Source organism: Tamandua tetradactyla, chromosome 15 (genome assembly GCF_023851605.1).
Source record: "Tamandua tetradactyla isolate mTamTet1 chromosome 15, mTamTet1.pri, whole genome shotgun sequence".
NCBI lineage: Eukaryota > Metazoa > Chordata > Mammalia > Pilosa > Myrmecophagidae > Tamandua > Tamandua tetradactyla.
Window position 1 is genome coordinate 40,849,918 of NC_135341.1, and position 24,114 is coordinate 40,874,031.

Below are 24,114 nucleotides of genomic sequence, written 5' to 3' on the forward strand. Positions count from 1 at the left end.
TAAGTGTCTTTACTTATCAGAGGACCAGGAAACTGATACTTTGGTTGCAAGCTTAACTGTCTTTGCTTAAGGGAAGAATAATCTTTAAGATAGGATGGCCCTTGGTAGAGCAGAAGGGTTCGATAGACCTCCTGCCACATGGTCAGCATTGAATCTTGTAAGTAAGTTCCTGGTAAGTATCATTGGTCCCCTGATACTCTCCATTAAGGCCTGTCTTTCTTGGCTTGGGGAACCATTGCTGTGCTGCCCTTTAAAAACCACATTCTTCTTTTTGGAACTGCTAAGTAGACTTGGTAACGATGCCCTGAGAAAGAAAACTTGGATTCAGTTTCATTTATCTTGGGGAGATATGTTCTTTAAGAATTCCCTTTGGCTCCACGTAAGCCCTCCCAATGCCCCAAAGTTCTAAAAGCAATAAATATATAGGCAAGTCTGTTACTGTGCACTGTGCCAACCACAAGGGACTTTCCACTCCTTGGCCTGCACCAGGTCCGCCACTAGTGTTGTTACACTGCTCTTAATCACTGATCCTGACCCCCAGAACCTTCCTAATTGCTTTGTGGATCAACAGCAGCACTGTTGTTCAGTACTTATTCTCTCTTAGCCCTCTCTTTTTTTTTGCTGTAGCTATTGTCCAGCAAGATTTTAAGGAGAGTTTTGCAAGGACCATTCTTTAAAAATAGGAAATAAACTACACAAGGTGCCACCATATTACAATATTAAGACTTTATGCCATAGAACATTGGAAAAGGTCAAGCTCCCCTCCTTGGCAACTTTGCTTGGTGTTTCTCAGTCCCTGACAACTGGTTTAAATGAAGTTTCTTTAGCACAGTACTAGCTGTTCCGATGCTCAGGAAAGAATTGATATGGCTCCCAGGTTCCAGGTGTTGCTTGACCCACTTTTTTGTTTGATACAATTTTATTGAGATGTATTCACACACCATACAATCCATCCAACTTATACTATCAGTAGTTCCCAGTATCATCACAAATGTGCAATCATCACCACAATCAATTTAGAACATTTTCATTACTCCAAAAAAATAATAATAATAAGACAAAAATATAAAAGAAAACCCCAAATATTCTATACCTCTTATCCCCCCCTGACAGTTGTTGACCCCTAGTATCGATGCGGTCTATTTGTTACTGTTGATGAAAGAATGTTGAGATTTTACTGTTAATCATAGTGCATAGTTTACAGTAGGTGCCTTTTCTCCCGTTACCACCCTATTAACTCCTTGTAATAGTGTCATATATTTGTTCTAATTCATGAAATAACTTTTTTAGATTTGTGCTGTTAATCACAGTCATTATCCATCACAAGATTTACGGTGTTATGCATTCCCATGTTTTCACCTCTAGATTTCCTTCTGGTGACATATATAACTCTGAAGTACCCTTTTCAACCACATTCACCCACAATTCAACACTGTTATACTCATGATAGCATGCAACTGTCACCATTTACCTGTTTCCAAACATGTAAATTCAATCTAAACATTCTGCTCATATGAAGCAACCACTCCCCATTCTGTAGCCTCATTCTATCCCCTAGTAAATTGTATTCTAGATTTTATATCTAGGTGTTTACATATTATAATTAGTTCATATTGGTGAGATCATACAGTGTTTTTCCTTTTGTGTCTGACTTATTTCACTCAACGTGATGTCTTCAGGGTTCATCCATGTTGTTGTGTGCTTCAGGACTTCACTCCTTCTTACAGCTGAATTATATTCCATCTCATGTACATACCGCATTTTGGTGATGGACACTCAGTTTGTTTCCATCTTTTGACAATTGTGAATAATGCTTCTATAAACATTGGTGTGCAAGTGTCTGTGTCCCTGCTTTCAGATCTTCTAGGTATATACTGAGTAGCAGGCTTGCCAGATTGTAAGGCAGTTCTATATTTAGCTTTCTGAGGAACCGCCAAACCGGCTTGACCCAGTTTTACTCCATTTCATTTTATGATGCTGTTTCTGACTCAAGTGGAGATCTACAGCCCTCTCTTCCTGCCCAGAATTCGGAGGAGGACTAGGATTGACCTGTTGATGGTTATAACCATGATTTCTGCTCTGTGGGAGAAGATATATTTAATCCTCATGAGGTACTCAGCACAGGAGATTTTAGGCCAAAATGTATCTCTCCACACCCTTTAGTTCTCTGACTAGCAAGTGACTGAGCTCCCCTCCTTGTAGCCTCATGGATAAAGCTAACCTGATCACCCAACCCAGCCCCTACTCACTGTTGCTCCTGGGACTTTGGGCCTTTCCACTTCCTTCCTGGGACACCCCCCTCTGAAGCCTTCCCTGACTGTGTAAGCCTGCAGTATTCTCCCCAACCACCATGGCCCACCAGTCTCTAGGGCATGTTCCCCTCCTTTGGCACTGAGCTGACTTACGCTTTTATCTCTAGCCAGGTTGGTAGGTTGTGAGGTGAGAAGGACCAGGAGCCTCAAGACCCAGGAAGATAACCTTGGCTTGGAAATATCTCTCCTCCTGTTGGTGTGCATGAGGAAATGATCACCCCGCAGCCCCCTCTGTCTCCCTCCCTCTTTACTTCCACTGTTTTCCCAGTAAGAACAAAATCTAAAGGTGCTTTGACCCCTGATATAAAGTGTATTTTTGGCCGTGGGAAACTAGGACCATTCCAGGCAAAAGGAATAATCAGTATGCCAACCCAAGGCTTCCAAGGCAGATCTGGAACTAGCTGTTGGGAGCCTGCAGTCCCCTGAACTTCATCTGTTTGGGTAATGAGCAAACACTCCAAGTCAGATAAGGGCCTGTATCATCAGATGTCTGCTTTGTGCATTAGTTAAAGATAAACCCAACCGTCCCTGGTAGCTTTTTCTTGTATTTTTTTTCCTTCCTAAACTTAAGACCCAATAAAAAAAAAAAAAGCCATGAGTCTGAGAATGTGAAAATATAGACTCCTGGATTGATAAGCATCCTGACAGGAAATTTAGAGAAAGAAGTATGCAAATCCAAGGCAAAAAGTAATCCAGGAGGGATTAACCACTATTTAAGTCCAAATCCATGAAGGAATTAGGCTACTCAGTATTAAGAACTGAGTTGAGAGAGCTGAGCTCAGCTGCCAGGTTTAGAAAATAGCCACTTAAGACAAGCCAAAATGGAAGTAGCTGTTAAACTTTTAATCACTTACAACAATAGCATACTGTACTTATGGACCAGGAGCTGGAGCAGGGAGGTATGAGTAAAAAAGTATTGAATACTAAGTTGTAGTGAAGAAAAGTGTCCCCAAGGTCTCCTTTTCCTCATTAGGAGGTCTCAACAGAGGCCCCTGAGGAAGGCCTTGGGTTAAGAATGCAGATTATGTAAGAGTCCTTGGGAACCCTTCAGGGACTACAATGCACTGGCCACACCGAGTGTGCATGAGTAGGGCAGCTTTCCCCTGGAAGTCTTGTCAGATACATTAAAGCCTTTCTGATTGCCTGCGTTCGATCCTGCAAGATCACACATAGGATTTTGGCTGAAGGATTGTTGAAATTTACTGAGCACCTTCCCTGTACCGGTTGCTTTTACAACCGACCTCACTTAAGTCCCTACACAACCCTTCAAGGAATAGGTATTATTATCCCCATTTTACAGGTACAGATATTAAAGCCTCAGGAGGTCAGGTAATTTATTCAAGGTCATGTGACTGTGTCCAAACTAGGCTTTGTGCCCAGGATTCCTGCCTCCAGTCCACAGGCTTTGAGATCATTTTGAAGAGTTCAACTGTCTTTTCCAGGTCCCTAATTCCCATGTGCACATGCCAAACTAGCCATCTTCCCCTTTCCCCTGTCCTCTCCTCCCCACATACACAAGTTTAAAGCAAAGGAATTTGCTTGCCTTTCCCCTTTTGGCAGTGATGGGACATGAAGACGTCCCCAAATCCAGCCTTGTAGGGAGACCTGGCAGGATACTGTAGGCTCCCTAAGGGACTTCTCTGTGGCCTGCTACACATGGCTTAGAGCTAAAATGGTGACATAAAGCAGGAGTACAGCCCCTCACTTCTGAGGAAAAGATGATATTCTTCAAAAGCCCCCAGATACATCCATACACACCTCTCTTAGTCATCCAGGCCCACCCTTAAACATCTCCATTGACCACGTATCCAGCTGTTCTCAGGACTGAGGTCACAGGCAGAGAAAGAGACCAAACTCTTGTCAGCTGGTGGTTTGGGCCAGGAGGGGTGCTGGGCTTTGGTTCCCTTGGCTTCTGCTCAGCCTTCACCCAGTCATGGCCTCCTTGAGAACTGGTTTCCCCTTTCTGGTTACAGACCAGATTGTATGGTGGGGAAGAACTTGAGTTCCAGAATCAGAATTCCATGTCTGCCACCTCCACATTTCTTGTCTTTGGGCAGTGCAGTCTCACTGAACTCAGTTCCCTCGCCTGTACAGAAGAGGCAGAAATGCCACCCACCCACTAGGCTTATTAGAATGATTGAATGAGGATGATGTATGTGAAGCACTGAGCCCAGTACCTGCCTCCTGGCAAGTCTTCTGTAGAGATGTGTTTTTTTTTTTAATGACAATTTGACCCTGAGTTTCAATGTCAGGTAGCCTAGCTGTGTATGTCTATTGCTGCATGCCTTGTACCTTGCACCTGATAGCAACAGTCTTCTCAGAGTAAAGTCATTGGCCCTGTGTGAGCTTAAATTCACCTACAGAGACTGTCCCAGAATAGCCACAGTATCTTTTACCAGTAATTGCATCAGAACTGGCACTTCATGGTAATAGTTTTTAGGGTAGCTGTGGTGGATTTGTCATCAATGAGATTTGACATCTGGTGTCTCAGAAACAAAACTAGAACAGGATATGGTGGTAATGGGGTTTGAAAGCTGTCTGGTGCTTGGGTTAATCCAGCCTCCACTTTCAGATGAGGGCCGAGTCGACATTTATCTGGCAGTCCATCAACTAACTGCATGAAACCTCTCTAGCCAGCATCCAGTCCTAGCTCTGCTTTGTGAGCTTTAGCAGGTATTAATCTCCTTGGACTAGTCTCTTTGTGCATCTGAAAAATGGGAATGATAATGCCAGCCCACCTTCAAAATAGCTTTGTGAGTTACCAGGGACCATGAAGGAGGTGATGCCCTGAAGAGCCCCTTGGAGGAGAAGGCTAGAATGACTGCCCTGACCGTTGCTGGCCCTCATGCTCTTTGCTCTCCCTTCATCCTCTAATAGGGCTACTTTAGATTTCTCTCCTGTGGCACAGTCTTCTAACTCACGGGCTTTTGGCTCCCAGGAAGCCCCTGAAATTGGTGTCACCCTGTGTTTGCCACATCTCAGATGATTTGGACCATTATAGACACTGCTGTGTGCTGTATCTCTTACAGGCAGGACCTGACAAGCACTCGCTCCCTAACCCCTGCTTGGGCATTGAGAACATGGTTGGGGAAGAGCATATTCTTCACCTGAAGACCCTGAGGCCACATCCAAGGCAATCTGGACTCAACCAGGGCACACATCTTGCCTGACTTCCCTTCCTTCAGTCTTCCCCAGACCTCTACCTGCACCCCAGGCCTTTTACATCATGGACTGGTGTGTGCGAGCAGAGTATAGAGAGTTCAGGGAAGAAGGAGAGCAGATCTGAGGGACAGATTGGGCTTTGTCCTGCACCTGACCTTGGTCTCCTCATCTGTAAAGTGGAGTTGGTGATCACCATGTCTTTTACTTCATGGACTGTCAGTAGCCAGTGGTGGGGACAGTGAAATGGGAGGTTGGGGAGGCTAAATAACTTGTCCATGAGCACATGGTAGTGGAGCTGTCACAGAACCCATGTTTGAGTGACCCCAAAGCCCTGCTTTCCCATCATTCCACACTGCTTCCCTAATGGGAAGCTTTAGCCATCAGTGACACATGAAGATGCCCCAGGCCCTTCTGATTCTCTACTTCTTCCTCCCCAGTTAAGACTCTGCCTCTTAGGCTGGGCACTGTTAGGGAAACCAGGGACTCATGACCCCTCTATCAGAATATGAATGCACAAGAGAGGATGACAGAAACTCCCCCCTTGCAGCCAATAAAAGAAGATAAATGTCAGCCTTGTCACCATAAAAAGGGCAGGTCTTGTTTGAGGAAGCTCTGAGAGGTCCATGTGGCCTGAGCACAGTGAAAAAGCTGTCCTTGTGGGTACATTTATGGAGCGGTAGGAAGAACCATACAAGCCCTGCAGAGCCCTGTTGTTATCAGCTGGACTAGGGTGCATGCAGCATGCCATGTGCCTCTGGAAGGTATGAAGCCTACCCTTCTCGCCTCAACAGCCCATGGAAAGATGTAGAGAGCTTCTATATCGTGTCTGTAGTTTTTGTAAGTAAAATAATCACTGCCATTTTGTGGGGCCCTTCTATCCACAAGTACAAACCATACTAAGTATTTCTTATACATTCTCACACCAGCCCTGTTAGGATCTGTATTTTACCAAAAAGAAGGGGAACCGGAGGTGGTCAAATATTAAGAGACTACCAACTGATAAATGCAGGACTAGGCTTCCAGTCTGTCCTTTCCAGCCCCCAGAACTACACTGCTAAGGTAGTTCTGGCCTACCTCTCTGTGTGCAAGCTTGTCGGTTGATTCTTCATATTTCACTGAGTAACTTTGCAATGCAGGAGCCCAAAGGCTTCTTTAAGCCTGTTGAGCAGATTACTAGGATCTAAGAAACATGCCACATCCTATGATCATATTATAAGATGTAAACAAATGCACTTCACATTTTGGGTAGGTTGGAAGCCACAGTGATGGAGTTTCATTGTTATCACAAGTATATTCCAATTCCTTGATAGGACAGTGTCTTGAAATTGACAATTTTAACTATTCCCTGTGAGCGTTGAGCTTCACAGTTAACTATTTTTGTAAATTCCAAGCATGCCACATTATAATATAATACACCTAAGGATAAAAGCCTTTTGGAAATTTTTTAAATAGTTTTATTTCTTAGTCATGAAAATCATAATACTTTTTAATGTATGAGCACTGCATATGCACGTGTGTGTGGCAGCTACTGGACAGTTCAGTTTTTAAAATGCACAAACCAAAGAGTACCTTTAAGAAATGCTGCTTAGATACATGATAGTTTTAAAATCTGCTTTGCACATTTTTCTAGTATTCCATGGATCACTGGAATGCTCAGCCTACTCTGTTTTGACCCCTTCATATTTACCAATGCCAATCCTTTCAAGGTTAATCTAAGAGAGCATAGTGTCTACCTATATAAAAGTCAAACCCCATGATGAAGCAAAACCTGATCTTATTTCTCTAGATAGCTGAGCCATATAGGCCAGCACTTGGTTTCATGGCTGCTCTAATATTCCCTGTTCATCCAACAACCGGAAGAATGTTCTGAACTTGGGAGCCCAGAGTGTCACCCTGTAGCAACAGCTTTTTGGCTGGGCTCCCTTCTTCAGTGTTTAGTTAAATCTCCACCAAAGGAGCATCTGAGATCATAAGAGTCACACATTCATTCCTTGGGTGTCAGCATTCACAGTGATGGAGGAAGAAAAGCCCTGACAGTTTTTTAGCACAAGCCATAAACAAAGAGGACACAGCCATGCTCCTATAAATTTCTGAGCAGCCTCTCCAAGCCCCAGCAGGCCTACAACTGGATCATGCTGGTTGCTTCCACATTGTGAGATGCAGAATAAGTTTTAGAAGTGTCCTCAGAAGATTTCCATTGACTTGAGGCACCAAGATAAGGGAGGCAGCCAATGTCCTTCACAAGTTTCCAGAAATTCCTCCGAAACTTCAGGCTGACAAAGGCATAGAGCACAGGGTTAAGGCAGGCCCGCAGGTAGGCAATGGCCTCTGTCACTGTAATGGCGTAGTCAAAACTGGTCATGGTGTGGTATTCCCAGTTTGTGCTCCGGATGAGCTTCACCATGTTGAAGGGTGTCTGGGTCAGCAGGAACACAGCTACCACCAGAAAGATGATCTTTAGAGACTTGTGCTTCTGAAAGCCTCGGGCATGAAGCAGGGTCTTGACTATGACTGAATAACAGACAATCATGGCAAGCAGTGGCAGGAAGAACCCCAGTGTCATTTGGGTGGCAAGGACCACAGTGAAAATGGTGTCATCGTGGTAGTCACAGATGGACTTGTTGAAATGAGAGACATTGCCATAGATGATTTGTGGCAAGGAAACCAGCAGGGAGATGGCCCAGACAGACAAACAGATGACCTTGCCCCAGGTCATCCTCTTCGCTTGCTGGTTGTGGGCCTTAGTGGCCTGAACCACCGCAATGAAGCGGTCCACAGTGATGCAGGTAAGAATGAGCATGGATGTGTAGAAGTTCAAAGTGTAGATGCCTAGCAGGGTTTTGCACACAAAATTGCCGAAGATCCACTCATGGATGCCCGCATAGGCCCAGAAGGGCAAAGTGCACACAAACACCAAGTCAGCCAGGGGCAGGTTCACCAGGAACACATCTGTTAGGCTCTTCAGCTTCTGGTAGAAGATGTATATGATCAGCACTAGGGAGTTTCCCAGCAGGCCACAGATGAACACCACCACATACACACAGGGCAGGAAGAAATTTCTGAACTGCACGAAGTGTTTGTGCTCCTGGCTGCTGTCTTTGGAGGTGTTAAAAAACCCAGGATCTATGTAGTCATCCTCCACCATTGTATCTGTTCTGATGGACACCTGTACATTAAAGTGAAAAAATTATATTTGGAGCTGAGGTTGATACCCCCTGTCTTCTGACTATTGTCACTGTTACCCCACTGTTGCCACATTTAGGAGGCAGATAATCATCTCCTAAATCCACCAATTGCCACGCTCAGTAACATTCCAGTCCAGTGTACTTAAAGTAGCCTGTTCTGAGTCAGAATTACTTAGGATGAGGGACTTTTCATCAGCCCCAAGATTCTCAGGCCCACCAATCAAGGACACCCCACATAACTGACCCCACATACATTTCATAAAATCCTTGCCAGATTGTTTTGAAAGCAGAGATTACCAACTGGTTAAATGGGCACAGTGCCCTTTTGGAGGTACAACTCAGCTCTTAACAGGGAGAGCCTGTCTTCATCCATTGCTTTACAGTAATTGCCCATCCATCCTGTGCTCCACTTCTTGTTAAATTAGATCTTGACCTGTTCTTCAAGACAACGAAAGAAAGTACTCCTTTCAGGAGTGTCTACCATCAAGAAGACTGCTAGAGAACGGAAAGTGTTCAGGGAATGACCAGTGCTTCTCTGCTTGAGTGGGACAATCTGTCCTGCTTTTTCTTCCCTTCAGTTGTATATATTTAAAGAGGTGACTGATAGGTAGACAAAGCATAGAAAAACCCATGGGTCCTGGCTTCATGACTAGGGAAGTGGGAGGTTCTCCTCATGCCCCCAACTCAAACTTTCCCCTTTACCATCTGTCACAGTTTGGCATACCACCATCAGAGCTTCATTTCCTGAAGGCATCTCAATCTTCAGGAGTCTCAAAAGGTTGACTTCCCCAGAAGGGAATATAGCTTTAGCTTTTATGATTAGCTGTTCAGAAGCTTAGTTTCTACTTTAACAAATAGATGACATGATTGAAATGGAATACCAGACGGGTGGGCTACTGCAGTAAGGAGGTGACCAGCCTTGCAGTGATGGTTAGAGCAAAGACCAAATGGCTGCCTTTCTTGCCTGGGGCCCCTGACCCTTCAACCTTCAACACTGTCACTTCTTTCTGACCCTTTCTCTGCCCTGTGACCCTGCTAAGGATTACAGATGAGATACGGGATGGTATAATCTGTATGGGAGCAGGAACAGCTGTGGCAACATCAGTCTTCAAATGTCAGGCCAGGTTTTGCTGATGACCTAGAGATGCTTGACATGCAATGACTCATTTCTAGTGACCTTGTGCCATATCCTTCTAGCACTTTCAGATGTTTTAGGAAGAACAGACATTTGGACAGAATCACTGCAAGATGTAGCAAAGTCAAAATACTGACTGGCCAGACAAGGACATATAAAAAGGTCATCTCCCCTTTCTAATCCATGTGGAGACTTTTCTTACCCTGGTATTGAGTGATCCTGCCACAGTGTTTTATTTTTATTTATTTATTTATTTATTTATTTATTTATTTATTTATTTATTTATTTATTTATTTATTTATTTATTTATTTTGTACCACAGTGTTTTAGATTGCTACAGTCTAAAAGATCAAAGCACCTTTCATCTCCAAAAATGAAAGACATTGCCTTTGAGGGTAAAAGTAGGATGATAGTACTCAATAGTCCCAAGAACACAAAATATTATTAGCTCTCTAAGGATGACAGGTCAGCTAGTAAACTTGATACCCCAGCCAGTTTTCTAGGATGCCAAATTAAGTAGGTCAAATTATGTTGTATATGTGTTATTGCTTCAAACTGGGACAGAGACATTTTTTCCATCATTTAGGATATGAAACAGGCTACTTTGCTTTTCTTAAAAATAATCTCCAACCCTTCATTACTGCATTTCTTGCCTTTCAGTTTTTAACCTTTTTTGCCCATTGTTGGATCCTCACACTGGCATTACAATTTCCTCAAAGGACCTATATAAATTCATTTGTAATAATTGGTAAAGTTTAATGTTATGTTAACAGCAGATTGGGACTACACAGTTCCATGCAGATAAAGTATTAAAAATTACTTCCCCTTCTAGAATATATTTTTTAAAAAAACATTCATTTTTTTATCTTGTATAACCAAAGTCCTATGCACTTTGATTTTGGGGGTGGGAAATGATATATACAACTTTGGAACTAGTCTAAATGTCTGTTAATAAATAAGTGAAGCAAATTATAATTCAGACATAAAATGTAGTATTACAGAAATGTTTTGGAAGAGTTTTTTAATGATTTGAGAAAATGTAATACGTTTAAATTGCTCAGATCATTGTAAGCACAAAGTTAATATGCAAAAATAAGTATTAGCAATTGCTATTACAATGACAGATGCCAAAAAGTTCTAAAATTGATCATGAGTCTTAACTTTTTTTATCATAATCCTTTGAAGATCTCAAAAGCTGTGAACATTTTCCTTAAACCTAACATGCACACACATGCAAATACCTGCAATTTGGGGGGGTTATGGGTCCTTTTAAGAATCTGTGATAAGCTGTATGAGTTTGACTATATATTTTTTAAATATGGAAAAATTGTCAAATTTTATAGGTAGTTCACTGCTGTCTAGTTGAATTATGGGTGATTTTTTCCTCTTCCTGTATATTTTTCTACAGACTCAGAAAAGAAAGTAAATGATAATCTGAGGTAATAGCTTGTTTTATAAAATACAAAGAAATGAAAGGAAAACAGAGATGATTCAGTGAACAAATATAGGCAGTGACTGGACTCTCCTCACCTCACTGATACATGCGATTCTACCATTTATAGTAGTCCCATCAGTTTATAAGCGCTTACTGTGTGCCTGGAACCGTATTAAGTGGTTTGCACATTTCTCTCACTCTCAAAGCAGCAAGTGAAGAAATGGAATTTAAATCAAGAGCAGTTCAGCTCTAAAGCCTAAGCGTTTTACTACCCTGCTGCCCTACCAGCAGGAATCAGAGAACCCCAGCAATACACAGGTTTTTTCCTCCCTTCTATTGAATATGGAGAGAAAGATAAATGACTCACCAGCAGAGAAGCTCTGTCTGTTTGCTCCAGAGATAGGCTTGCTCACAGCAGTAGGTCTGTCTCTGCCTCTCTGTGATGTGGTCTGTGTTTCCGTTGAATATTTTTTGAAGAGTTCTTCGTTGATTATTATAACAGATCCACCCTTATTGCCCACATCAGAATCCACCTGACCCCTTTGGCCCTTTGGTGCCAAAAGATTCCCCTACATCCTGGCTTAAGACAGATCTTTTTATCACCATTGGAAGGGTTTTTCTTTGTCAACCAAAAGGGAGCAATAAGGTCTGGCTCTGGCAATCCACTGAAGGTGTAGGCATTTGTACCTTGAAATTTTCATTCTTTATCTATACTTCTCTTTGGATCAGTTTGTGTTGGGACCAACACAAAGGCAGAGAGGATGGGAGAAAACACGGATTGAGTACATGTTGTGATCTGGGTTCTGTGTATACATGCAGCTCTCTATATATGGCAGCCATGGATCCTCGTAGCAGCCCTGCAATGTAAGTATTATCCCCATCTTATGGGTGAAAACACTGCAAGCCATAATCTAAGTAGCACTTCCATGTTCATGCAGCTAGTAACTGGCAATTACAGGTTATAAACCCAGGTCTTCCTCATTGTCAGACCAATAGGCTAGACAGCTTCTAGTGCTGGTTCTGCCCGAGGGTGTAATGCATTCCTTCCTCCTCAGCTCGGTTCCCTAGGCAGGCAGTGCTCACCCACCCTGTTTATCCTGACTGGAATAATCTGGTTTCCTGAGGCTGTGCTCTCCATTCCTGGTACTCTCCACATATTGGACACCTTGCACTTGATGATCCCAGTACTGTTCTAGTTTTTGGTCTCCATAATCAGAATCACTGATAATTATGGGGAATAACACCTGGAAAGGAGGAATTGGAAGAATGTCTACCTGGATCATGTTCCCTGGTACCTCCCTCTGGAGAGGATACTGGGTAGAGGTGTGAACTCCATCTGTGCTTTCCCAGCAAGAGCTACCCTCTTGCTGAGTCTCCAGGTACCCCTTGACTCTGCCATCCCATCCAGCTTGCTTCCCACCCAAGACTGTTGCTTTCTGCCCCCTGCTAGACCAACCCTTTTGTGTGGCTCTTCCTAAGGGCAGTATGTTGGGTACAGATGGTCCTGAGCAAAGAATAGAAGTAGCTCCAGGATCTAGAGACTAACACTCAAAGTTCTACTATGCTGGATGGTTCCCAGGCACATTCTTTAATCCTGGTTATTTACAGATGAGTAAACAGAAGATTAGTGATTAGCCCACTTGCCCAAAGATAAACATGTCCCCAGGAGTTACCCAGTTTCTGTCTGACTGCAAAATCAGTGCTCCTTGCGCCACTGTTTCTAAGTATGAAGCCACCCAAGGGCCCCTGTACCTCTAGTGCATTTTCGTCTTTTTTTTTTTTTTTTAGAGAAGTTGTAGGTTTATAGAAGAATCATACAGATAGTATAGAGTTCTCATATACCCCTCTCACACACAATTTTCCCTAATGTTAACACCTTGCATTAGTGTGGTACTTTTATTATAATTGAAAAAAATAAATGTAGTCCATAGTTTACATTAAGATTCACTGTGTATGCATTTTTTTAAAACTTTTTTATGGTATAATATAATATATATACAAAGCAAAGAAAGAAAAAAGCTATAGCTTTCAAAGCACTCTTCAACAAGTAGCTACAGGGCAGAGCCCAGAGTTTGTCCTGAGCTACCATACCATCATCTCAGATTTTTCCTTCTAACTGCTCCAGAATATAGGAGGCTAGAAGGAATAAATGTTTTCTTATCATCACAATCGACTTTTTTTTTCTCTTTTGTGAAAAATAACATATATAGAAAACAATAAATTTCAAAGCACAGGACAACAGTTAGTTGTAGAACAGATTTCAGAGTTGGGTATGGGTTGCAATTCCACAATTTTAGGTTTTGACTTCTAGCTGCTCTAAGATGCTAGAGACTAAAAGAAATATCAGTTTAATGATTCAGTAATCGTATTTGTTTGTTAAAACCTACCTTCTCTATATAACTCCACCATCACCTTTAATCTTTCTATCTCACTCTTTAGTGGTACTTGGATTATGACCATTCTAACTTTTTCATGTTGAAAGGGGCTGTCGGTAGTATGGGGAAGGGAAAGGGAACTAGCTGGGCCCCTAGGCCCAGAGGCTGGGCCCTCTAGGTTTCAGGAATTACCTGGTCTAGTGACCCATCTGGAGGTTGTAGGTTTCTGGAAAGTTTTGGTAGTGCATGGAACAATTGTAGAATCTTGACTGTTGCCCTTGGTGTTCTTTAGGATTGGCTGGAATGGTTTTGGTTGGGGTTTGGCAAGTTATGATAGGTACCAATGAGACCTATGGATTTTTAAAGTTTTATTGTGGTTTTATATATATATGTATTTGTCATTTTAATCACTTTCAAATATAGATTTCAGTGGTGTCAATAGCATTCACAATGTTTTGTTTCCATCACCACCCTCCATTACCAAAATTTTCCCATCACCCCAAACAGATCTCTATATCAGTTAGACATTAACTCCTCATTCCCTGCCCCCAACCCAGTCCCTGGTAACCTATATTCTAATTTCTGACTCTGTGAATTTGCATATTCTAATTATTTCATATAAATGAGTTTATACAAAAATTGTCCTTTTGTGCCTTGCTTATTTCACTCAATATAATATCTTCAAGGCTCATCCATATTGTCACGTGCATCAGAACTCCATTCCTTTTTGTGACTGAATATCCCATTAGTGTATGTACCGTGTTTTATTTTATCCATTGATCTGCTAATGAACACTTGAGTCACTTCCATCTTTTGGCAATTGTGAATAAAACTTCTATGAACATCAGTGTGCAAATATCTGTTTTGAGTCCCTGCTTTCAGTTCTTCGGGGTATATACCAAGAAGTAGGATTGCTTTGTCATATGGAATTCTGTAATTATCTTTCTAAGAAACTGCCAAACTGTTTTCTACACCATTTTACATTTCCACCAACAATAAATGAATGTTCCTATTTTTCCACATCCTTTCCAACAATTGTCATTTTCCTTTTATTTTTTTTTAATAGTTGCCATTCTACTGTGTGTGAAATGGTATCCCATTGTGGTTTTGCGTTCCCTAATGGTTAATGATATAGAACATCTTCTCATGTGCTTTTTGGCCATTTGTACATCTTCTTTGGAGAAATGTCTAGTCAAGTCTTTTGCCCATTGTTTAACTGGGCTGTCTTTGTTATCAAGTTGTAGGATTTCTTTATTCTGGATATTAAACCCTTGTCAGATATGTGGTTTCCAAATATTTTCTCCTATTCTGTAGGTTGTCTTTTTACTTTGATGGTGAAGTTCTTTGATGCTCATAAATTTTTAATTTTGATGAGATCTCATTAAAAATTTTTTTTTCTAGCTTTTGTTTTTGGTGTAAAGTCTAATAAACCATTGCCTAACACCATTTCCTGCAGATGTTTCCCTATATTTTCTTCTAGGAATTTATGGTTCTGTTTTTTATGTCAGGCCTTTGATCCATTTTGAGTTGATTTTTATATATGGAATGTGGTGGTGGTCCCCATTCATTCTTTTGTAAATGGACATCCAGCTTTCCCAGCACCATTTATTGAAGAGACTATATTTTCCCTGTTAGGTGTACTTAGCATCCTTGGCAAAAATCATTTGATCATAGATGGTGAGCATCAAGTCTTTTCTGAATTAACTAATTCAGGCTGCCTTTCTACCAAGCTGGTACAAATGAGCGTAATGTTCCCTGTCCACCTGAACAGATGCACAGATGGATGGAAGGACTAATAGATGAGTGAACAAATGAGTAGATGAGCTGAATACTGAAAGGGAGATGGTCCATCCTTCTGAAAGAGATCTTTTGGGGCAGGACAGCCCTTTAGAATGAAGCAGGATGACATTTTGGGATCTTTAAGCTTTAAGAGATGAATTTTTCCCAAGGGCAAGCCGACTGTGTCATTTGGGACAGGCCCTTGGGGTAGTAGAACAGCCTGAGCCTTCCTTGCTGAACACATTCAGCCTTGTTCCTTTTCTCTTAATCAGTCACTTTTATCCCATGGGATATGTAGAAGCTTCCAAGCCTCGATCTAGTGCCCTCCATGACAGTGTATACACTTATGTGTACCTGTGTGTTTGTGTGTGGGTGTGTCAGTGTAGGAATATGTGTATTTGAGAGAGAACCGCTGCATTTGTCATAACTGTTCTCCAATAGAAAACTGTATATAGTCCAAAAGACTTGCAACTAAATTCAAGAAACTGAACCATTCACAATTTTGGTACCAGGATTTTATTTCAACCCCTTAGAAAGTACCTTTTATTATCTGCTAGCTATCTGTAGTGTCAGTTCTTTCAAGGGCCTCACCTTTCTTTGAAACAAAACTCTTAACTTCATGAGGGAAAGTACCCAATCATATAACATGTCTGGATTTCCCCTGGAATACTAATATTTTCTGAATAGAATGCAGGGGGAAGAATAAAAGGGAACAGGCAGACATCCCTGCCCCAGATATATCTAGGAGGGCAGACCACGATGACCTGCTCACCTTCCCCTGAAAGAATACCTGCCACTCTCATACCAAAGCTGTTAGGATATAGGTTCCAGGATCCAGGGATGAGGCAGTTACTACTGTTGGGAAGAAAATCTAACTGCAAGAAATTGGTGGATGACAGGGATCATAAAGATGAGTTAATGACTAAAGAGCCATAGAAAAGTAGCCTAGCCAGAGATCAGCAAGCAAATGGGACATGGCTTGCTCAGCAGCACCCCAAGCCTTAGTCGTGAGGACAGGCATGCAGATTCATGTGTGACCCGATTATGGTTAGTAGGTAATCAGAAATAAAAATGCCAGAAATGTTCTTCACTTAGTTTTTAGGCAAAAAGGAAGCCAATTATTAAAAGGAAAACTATTATGAATTTGCTGTTGAATAGCAAAATAGAAAAATGCCCCCAAATACCAGAGAAAATGTGGTCTAGTGTGGACCAGCCCCATCTTGTACGTTAGTGATGCTCAGTAGAACTTGCTGCGGTGATGGGCATGTTCTCTCTCTGCACTGTCCAGCACAGTGGCCACATGTGGCTCTTGAGACTTGAAGTATGGCTAGTGCAACCAAAGAGTCAACTTCTTAACTGTATTTATTTCTGATTCACTCACATTTAATTAGCCACATGTGGCTCATGGAGATTGTATTGGCCAGTACAGTTTTAAACTTAAGATCTTTCCTGTCTGAAGATATTCACAAATAGAGGCTGACCAGAGGGGATGAATTCAGGACCCTGTGCAGTCTGGTAAAGCAGCGTTTTTCACTGTGCTGTATACTGCCGGACAGGAGTACCTGGAACCCTCTGAGGTCATCTCTGGCCAAAGGACTTTCTGGCTTTCTATTTCCTCCTCCCAGCCAGAAAATGTGAACAACCAGAGAATCTGCATCTTTGGCAGTCTGCGGAATTAGACTTGTACCACAATTAAATGAAAGGTTTAGGCATTTTGATTTGCGAGAGAAAAATATTGTAGAGTCCAGCTGTAGAGGTCAAGCTAGAGGGGCCTCACCCATGACCCCTTGTAAGAATTTGAGAATTCGAGAGTTTTACCATGCAAAGGAGGACTCCAAGAGACGTTCTCTCATGCAACACACAAGGGGTTTATTTTCCACACATGTGTGGGGCTCACTGAACACGCAGGAACAGAGAGCCCCGAGCCTGAGTTTGCAAAAGCTTTTTAAGGGGTAAGATGAGGGGGGTGGGGGTTGAGCATGGGTCACAGGTGCTGTTTTGCAAAAAAGCAGATAACGAACAGTTTTACAGCAAGCATTTCTTAACAGTTTTACAACAAGTAATCTTAACAGTTTTACAACAAGTAATCTTGGCGCCAGGATTGTTTATCTTCAGCCTGATGAGGCCCATAATTCTTTTCTTTATAATTCTTAACTCACACCAAATGCATAGCCGTGAATATAAAATGACACAAATGCTTTTGCTGGATATTTCAGAAGCTAAAATATATGTAAATAGCTAAATTAAGCAGGAAAAATTAGCTACTGTTAAGCTTTATAAAATTCCCTTTTACACCCTCACTCATTTAGGAGCAAACTCCTGCATTGTACTGCAGGATGTCCCCAGCATCCACCTTGTTTGCAGTCACCACTTTGTTCTTCCTCAGTTCTAAAATGGAACCTTGGTTTTCTCTTTCCTCATTTAGGAGTATTTGAGATGGGAAAAAAACATTAACCTGAGGCAGATAATCTGCACATTTACTGAGCTTAGCTTGTGTGTATGGCAGGATACCTGGGATGCCAAGATGACAGCCCCAGAGGGGTGCGCAAGCTGGTGTACTAGTGTGCTTGCCTCAAGAGAGGTTTAGCTGATTGACCACAGGCTCAGGGATGGAAACTCAGGGGGCAAGGTCTTCAGCTGGACGAGACCAGTTCGAGGGGAGGAGGAATAGCATTTGTGGGCAGTGAGTTTTTCTCCTTGCATCTTTTCTGAGAAAGAGACCTCAAGAGCAACTAAAGAAGATGACTATAATAGAACGTAGGGTGCCCTCTAGTGGTCTTGCCTTTGTGCTCTGTCATTCTTAAACTTTTTTTTTATCCCTTGACATACTCAAACAGAGGTGTTCAAACATTTTTAATGCATTCCACAGTAAGAAATACATTAAATCTGACTACCCAAGGGTACTTGAGTGTATACGTAGGTAAAATCAAAGCACAGCCTCATTAAGCGGTATTTATCCTCACAATATACAATATATTATTGCATTGATAGTTTCTATTTTATTTTATTTTAATGCTGGTTATACCTACTAAAATGAGTTCATGACCCACCAAATGGGTCTTGACGTTTGAAAAGCTGTTGTAAATAGAACTTTATGCTCCTAATTATTTAATTCAAGACTGTATCACAGGAGGAAAGATGGCAGAGTAGGAAGCTCCAAGAACCAGTCCCTTCAACCAGAACAACCATTAAACAGGCAGAAAATGTCTGAATCAACTATTTTGAAACTCCAGAGTCTAGTAGAGCACTGCATCATCCAAGGAAGAGCGGAAGGAAGAGGTTGGTAAATTGCAGTAAATACTAGTGGATGTCACTCAGCAGAGGCTACCATCACTTATCCCCCAGCCTCCAGGAGGCAGCAGTGAGGTCTTCAGCCCCGGCTTCTGATGCAGCTTGCTGGTGCCAAGGTGGGATATAGAGACTTAGTTTCCCAAAATCCAGGATGTGCAGTATGATTGCCGATCATTTCTTTTAATCTGCTACTTCAGATCTCTGGGGGCCAGGAACCGAGGGCCACATTGTTGCAACCTGCCTCAAGCAAAAGTGACAGAGGAGTCTTAAAGACAGTAACCTTCCTTAAAACTGTGAAAAACAGTTAAAGAACTGCATTGACTAGGAAAGTGCCAAATCAAGAAAATACAGCTTCAGAAAGACCTAAGAGAAACTCCACTACCCAGAGTCCCTCCCTAGGGCCGTGTGTAGCCCTCCAGTACTCCTTTGTTGGTCCTTGGCTTCATTCCCGCTGGTAAAGACTAACCTAGGAAACTCCTTTCCAGCTGGTCTACCCTCCCAGAAATTCCCCTCCGAGCAAGAAGCAGCTCAGGACAGTTAAAGCTGTGTAAGAAACAATTGAGTTGGGCAGCCTGAGGCAAAGGCTTATCTGCCTTAAGTCCTGACATGAAACCCTAGGAGAGGGAGAAGGTCTGTTTCCTGGGAAGTAGAGGGCTCATTCAAATTCCTGTAAACAGAGTAACTCCTAAAGCCACTAGCAAGATGAAATGATCCTATATTCAGAAAATCCTGGAAAATTTTAACTAAACTAGTAGAGTCAGCAAAGTAACAGGGTACAAGATTCAACACCCCAAAACAGTAGTGTTTCTGTACACTGGTAATGAACAAACTGAAGAAGAAATCAAGAAAAAAAAATCCATTTACTGTAACAACAAGAAGAATCAAATATCCAGGAGTAAATCTAACCAAGGATGTAAAGGACTTGTACACAGCAAACTGCAAAACCCTGCTCAGAGAATTCAAAGAAGCTCTAAATAAATGGAAGAACATCCATTTTCATGGATTGGAAGGCCAAATATGTTAAGATGTCATTTCTACCCAAAGCAATGTACTTATTCAGTGCAATTCCAATAGCATTCTTTGCAGAAATGGAAAAGCCAGTCATCAAATTTGTATGGAACAGTAAGAGTCCCCAGATAGCCAAAGCTGTCTTGAAAAAGAACAGCAAAGCTAGAGGACTCACACTTCTCGATCTAAAACTTATTCCATGTCCATAGTAATAAAAATGCCAGGCACGGTACTGGCACAAGGACAGACATATAGACCAATGGAATCGAATTGAGTGCTCATAAATCAATCCTCACATTTATGGCCAACTGATTTTTGACATGGGTGCCAAGTCCACTCAATTGGGACAATATAGTCTCTTCAACAAATGGTACTGGGAAACCTGAATATCCTATACAAAAGAATGAAGAGGGACCCCTACTTCATGTCATATACAAAACCCAACTCAAAATGGATCAAAGACCTGAATAGAAGAACCAGGGCTAAAAGTCTTGGAAGAAAATGTTGGCAAGCATCTTCATGATCTTGGGACCTCATCAAAATTTCAAACTTTTAAGCATCAAAGAACTTTATCATGATAGTAAAATAACAACTTACAGAATAGAAGAAACTATTTGGAAACCACATATATGATAAGGGTTTAATATGCAGAATATATACAGAAATCCTACAACACAACAAAAATAGCAAAAAGACAACTCAAAAATGGGCAAAAGATTTGAATAGGCATTGCTCCAAAGAAGACATAAAAATGGCCAAAAGCACATGAAAAGATGCTCAATATCATTACCCATGACAGAAATGCAAATCAAAACCACAAGGAGATACCATTTCATATCTCCTAGAATAGCTATTAAAACAGAAAATTAAAAAACAGAAAATTGTTAGTTCTGGGAAGGATGTGGAGAAATAGGAACACTCTTTCACTGTTGGTGGAAATGTAAAATGGTGCAGCTGCTGTGTAAGACAGATGGGCCGTCTCTCAGAAAGTTAAGTATAGAAGTACCATATGACCAGGCAATCCCACTTCTAGGTATAGACCCCAAAGAATTGAAAGCAGGAACTCACATGGATACATTTATCCATTCCACAATGTGATTTTCTCCATCACAGTTTTAATACAGCGGGGGTCAGCATAAGAAAGTAAATGGGAATTTTGGGGGGAGTTTTACGGAACCTGCAGATGACACACAAAGCCCAGCAGATGACACAGAAAAAGTTTAGCCACTTAGAAATGTGTAAAATATATGTGTAGTATTGTGTAATATCAACATATTTTATCTTTTAATACTCTTACCAAACAAAAGCAGTGGATTCTTTTGCCCAATGCGTTCGAATGGCCAATTCCTGAGGCACCGGGCTTTCAAAGAAAGAGTTTATTGCTAGGTGTGAAGCAGGAGATCAGATGGCCGATTAACCCAAAATCTGTCCCCCCAGACTGCAGTAGCTCTGATAGTTTTATAACATTAAAAGATGGCCAGGTTTTAGGATAATGAGCAAGCACAGTGGCTCTAGATGATGTGATTAGAGGTGATCTAATTATTGAGCATGCACAAGTTGATTACATACTTAGTCACAGAAAGTATATAAGAAAATGGCAGCCTTAATATGATAATGGATGTGGTTTTAGTATTATAGTGAAGATGTAGGTGACTTATAGGTTAATGCCTAAGCTGCTGGTCGTGTTAGGTGGGCCCATTTTGGTTAGATCCAGCTTCAGTTATCAAGATAACTATGGACTTGGGGTGGTTTAGTTCTGGGCCCTTCATCCATAAACGTTAGGGACTGTCTTTAGTGATCATGAGACTCCAAAGTCGAAAAACCAGACAGAATGGGTACAAGTGAGGGTCAGCCACAAGGTTTTTGCAATCACAGGAGTGCAAGATAAAGGCTGTGCAATCATTATCAGAGATCAAGGCGGCTGGATTACAGTTCAGAGATTTCAGGTATTTCCCTCTGTCTACTCCAATATACCAGAAAGCGAAAAGGAATATCTATATAATGATTCAGCAACCCTTAAACCTAATTTCTCAGTTACAGTACCATGATTATGCACAATTTTTTTTTAATGTTTAAGTTCACAAAAAATCATGAAAGAGTAGATGACACACAAGGGCTGGAAATGTAGAGATATCTTTAAAAGTTTAGTAACTCATAAATTCATAAAATGTGTATATTTTTTCCAAGACAAAAAGCACCTTTCACTGTCTCTTCCAGTTGTCCCTGCTTTGGCCAGTGGTCTCCTTCAGAGCTTAGTCTTCCTATCAGAGCAGCCTGAAGCAAATGAGAAGTGCAGGTCCTTGGTCTCATCGGAGCCTGCATTTAGTTACAGCCTGGAAGCCTGCTTCTTCTTCAGCCTGTGCTACTTTGAGGACCAAGGATTTCCCTTTACGATCCACAGGAGTCTGAATGAATGCCTCCTCTATTCCCTTTGGAACAGACCTCCCGCCCTGCTAGTTAATCTTTTGAGTGACATAATGCAGGTAGCCCTTTGCCCCAGGGTATTTCAACTTAATTGTTTTTTAGACTGTCCGGGTTGTCTGCACGTAGCTTCTCTTCCCCCAAGGCAAACTCAGAGAGGGCCAAAAAATTTTACATAGATTTTCCAGATTGCAGGGCCATCCCCCTAACCCCTGTAATATGGAAAAGATAAATGTGTTTGTACACCATTGTTCATAGCAACCTTATTCACAATTGCCAAAAGATAGAAGCAACCCAAGTGTCCATCACCCAGTGGATGGATAAACAAAATGTGACATATACACACAATGTAGTATTATTCACCAAAAAAAATAATAAAGTTCTGATTCATGCAACAGCGTAGATGAACCTGAGGACATCATGTTGAATGAAATAAGCCAAACATAAAAGGACCAATATTGTGTGATCTCACTGATAGGAAATAATTAGAATAAGCAAATTCATAGAGTCAAAAACTAAAATATAGGTTACAAGGGGCAGCACTGGGTAGGTAACAGGGAGTTAATGGTTATATTGGACAGAGTTTCGATTTAGGACGATGGAAAAGTTTTGGTAGTGGATGGTGGTGACGGTAACATGACATTAGGAATGTAATTAATAGCACTGAATTATATATTTGAATGTGGTTAAAACAGGAAATTTCAGGTTGTATATATGTTACTAGAATAAAAAGTTTCTTAAAAATCCAGTCCAATACAAACAGTGAACCCTATGGAAATCATGGTCTATACAGTTAATAGTACAATTATAAAAATGTTTTTTCATAATTGTAACAAATGTACCACACTATTACAAGATATTAATACTAGGGTGATGTATGGAAACTCTGCATTTTATGCATGATTTTTTCTGTAAACCTATAGTTATCTAATTTAAAAAATTAAGAAAAAACAAAAAAAGGCAACATTACCCATCACGCTTCCTCCTTCACAACTCACTCCCTTCTTTTGCTGCCTCACTCAGCTCCTTCATGCAGAGTCTCAGCCACACTCAGACAAGGATCTGAGGAATCCACTGGTGAATTTTCTACTTGCAGATAATTAGGTTGTCTGTCATATAATGGTCAGCCAGGAGGGAAATGGTAAAAGAGAAGGAATTATAGATTCAGACATCTTTTACCCTAACAGCAAGAAAATTGAAAAGCCAACTACATTTCTCAGAGTTTTTTTTTATCATATGATATTGTTATCTAATTTATCACATCTGTGCTTTAGACAAGGATGAAAGAAAATGAAACGAGTCAGGCCTCAGCAACCTTGGGCCCTCCTCCTCTCCCCTGGACCGCTGCTCCCTTGTCTGTTAAGTAGGTGATTGGATAGATGGTCTTTTGAGCTGTTTCTCACACTGATGTTCTATGATTCTGTTTGTTTAGGGTGAGGCATGGGAGCTCTGTGGATGAAAGTTCAATAAGAATGTAGTGTTGGGTAGAGAGTGGGTCAGAGGTTAGGTTGGGGCCAGGAAAGAACCACAATTGGGGAGTAGAAGATGCAACAAAGAGACAAGGCCGCCCTTGGTGACAGGAAGTATTCTTGCTGCACCTTCCCCAGGGATATCAGTGAAGCCCATACAGAGTTGCTGGCTAGAGTGAACCCACCGCTTTCCAAGCCAGTGGGCTCTGTAAATGCCTTTTCTAAGTCCTTTGAAACTTATAGCTTTCAAGACAGCAGAACCTGGAGTCCATCTAGTTCTGTCTCCTCCCGTTTAGAGCAGAGGAAACTGAGCTATAAGAGGAGGAAAGCGGCTTACCCGGAGTCACACTGTTAGAGAAAAACCCAGGACTAGAAAAACTCATGATAGTTCTAGGTCTGGGTTTTTTGATGCTTGACCTCAACCAAAGGTCATACTGCCCTTCCTGCCCTCCAAATAAGTAAACAAAGAGGTAAGGCCCAGTATGACCAGAGAGGGTGTGCACTGGCTGACTGGGAGGAGCATGGAGATGGGGGAGCATAGA

The 24,114-nt window shown here is 41.5% G+C and overlaps 2 protein-coding genes across 4 annotated transcripts in view; one reads left to right on the top strand and one right to left on the bottom strand.

Moving 5' to 3' along the window:
• Window positions 1–24,114, top strand: part of FYCO1 (FYVE and coiled-coil domain autophagy adaptor 1) — a 90,984-nt gene that overhangs the window by 44,429 nt on the left and 22,441 nt on the right. The window lies entirely within an intron of this gene.
• CXCR6 (C-X-C motif chemokine receptor 6) lies at window positions 6,895–11,876 on the bottom strand. The gene is made up of 2 exons (XM_077129561.1): window positions 11,597–11,876; window positions 6,895–8,640 (listed from the first exon to the last, which is right to left on the bottom strand). The coding sequence occupies exon 2, from the start codon at window positions 8,617–8,619 to the stop codon at window positions 7,594–7,596; it is 1,026 nt and encodes a 341-aa protein (XP_076985676.1). The 5' UTR covers window positions 8,620–8,640; window positions 11,597–11,876; the 3' UTR covers window positions 6,895–7,593.

What these genes read in the sequence shown, in the direction of transcription:
- CXCR6 (XM_077129561.1), bottom strand. Translation starts at nt 8,619, where the DNA reads ATGGTGGAGGATGACTACATAGATCCTGGGTTTTTTAACACCTCCAAA.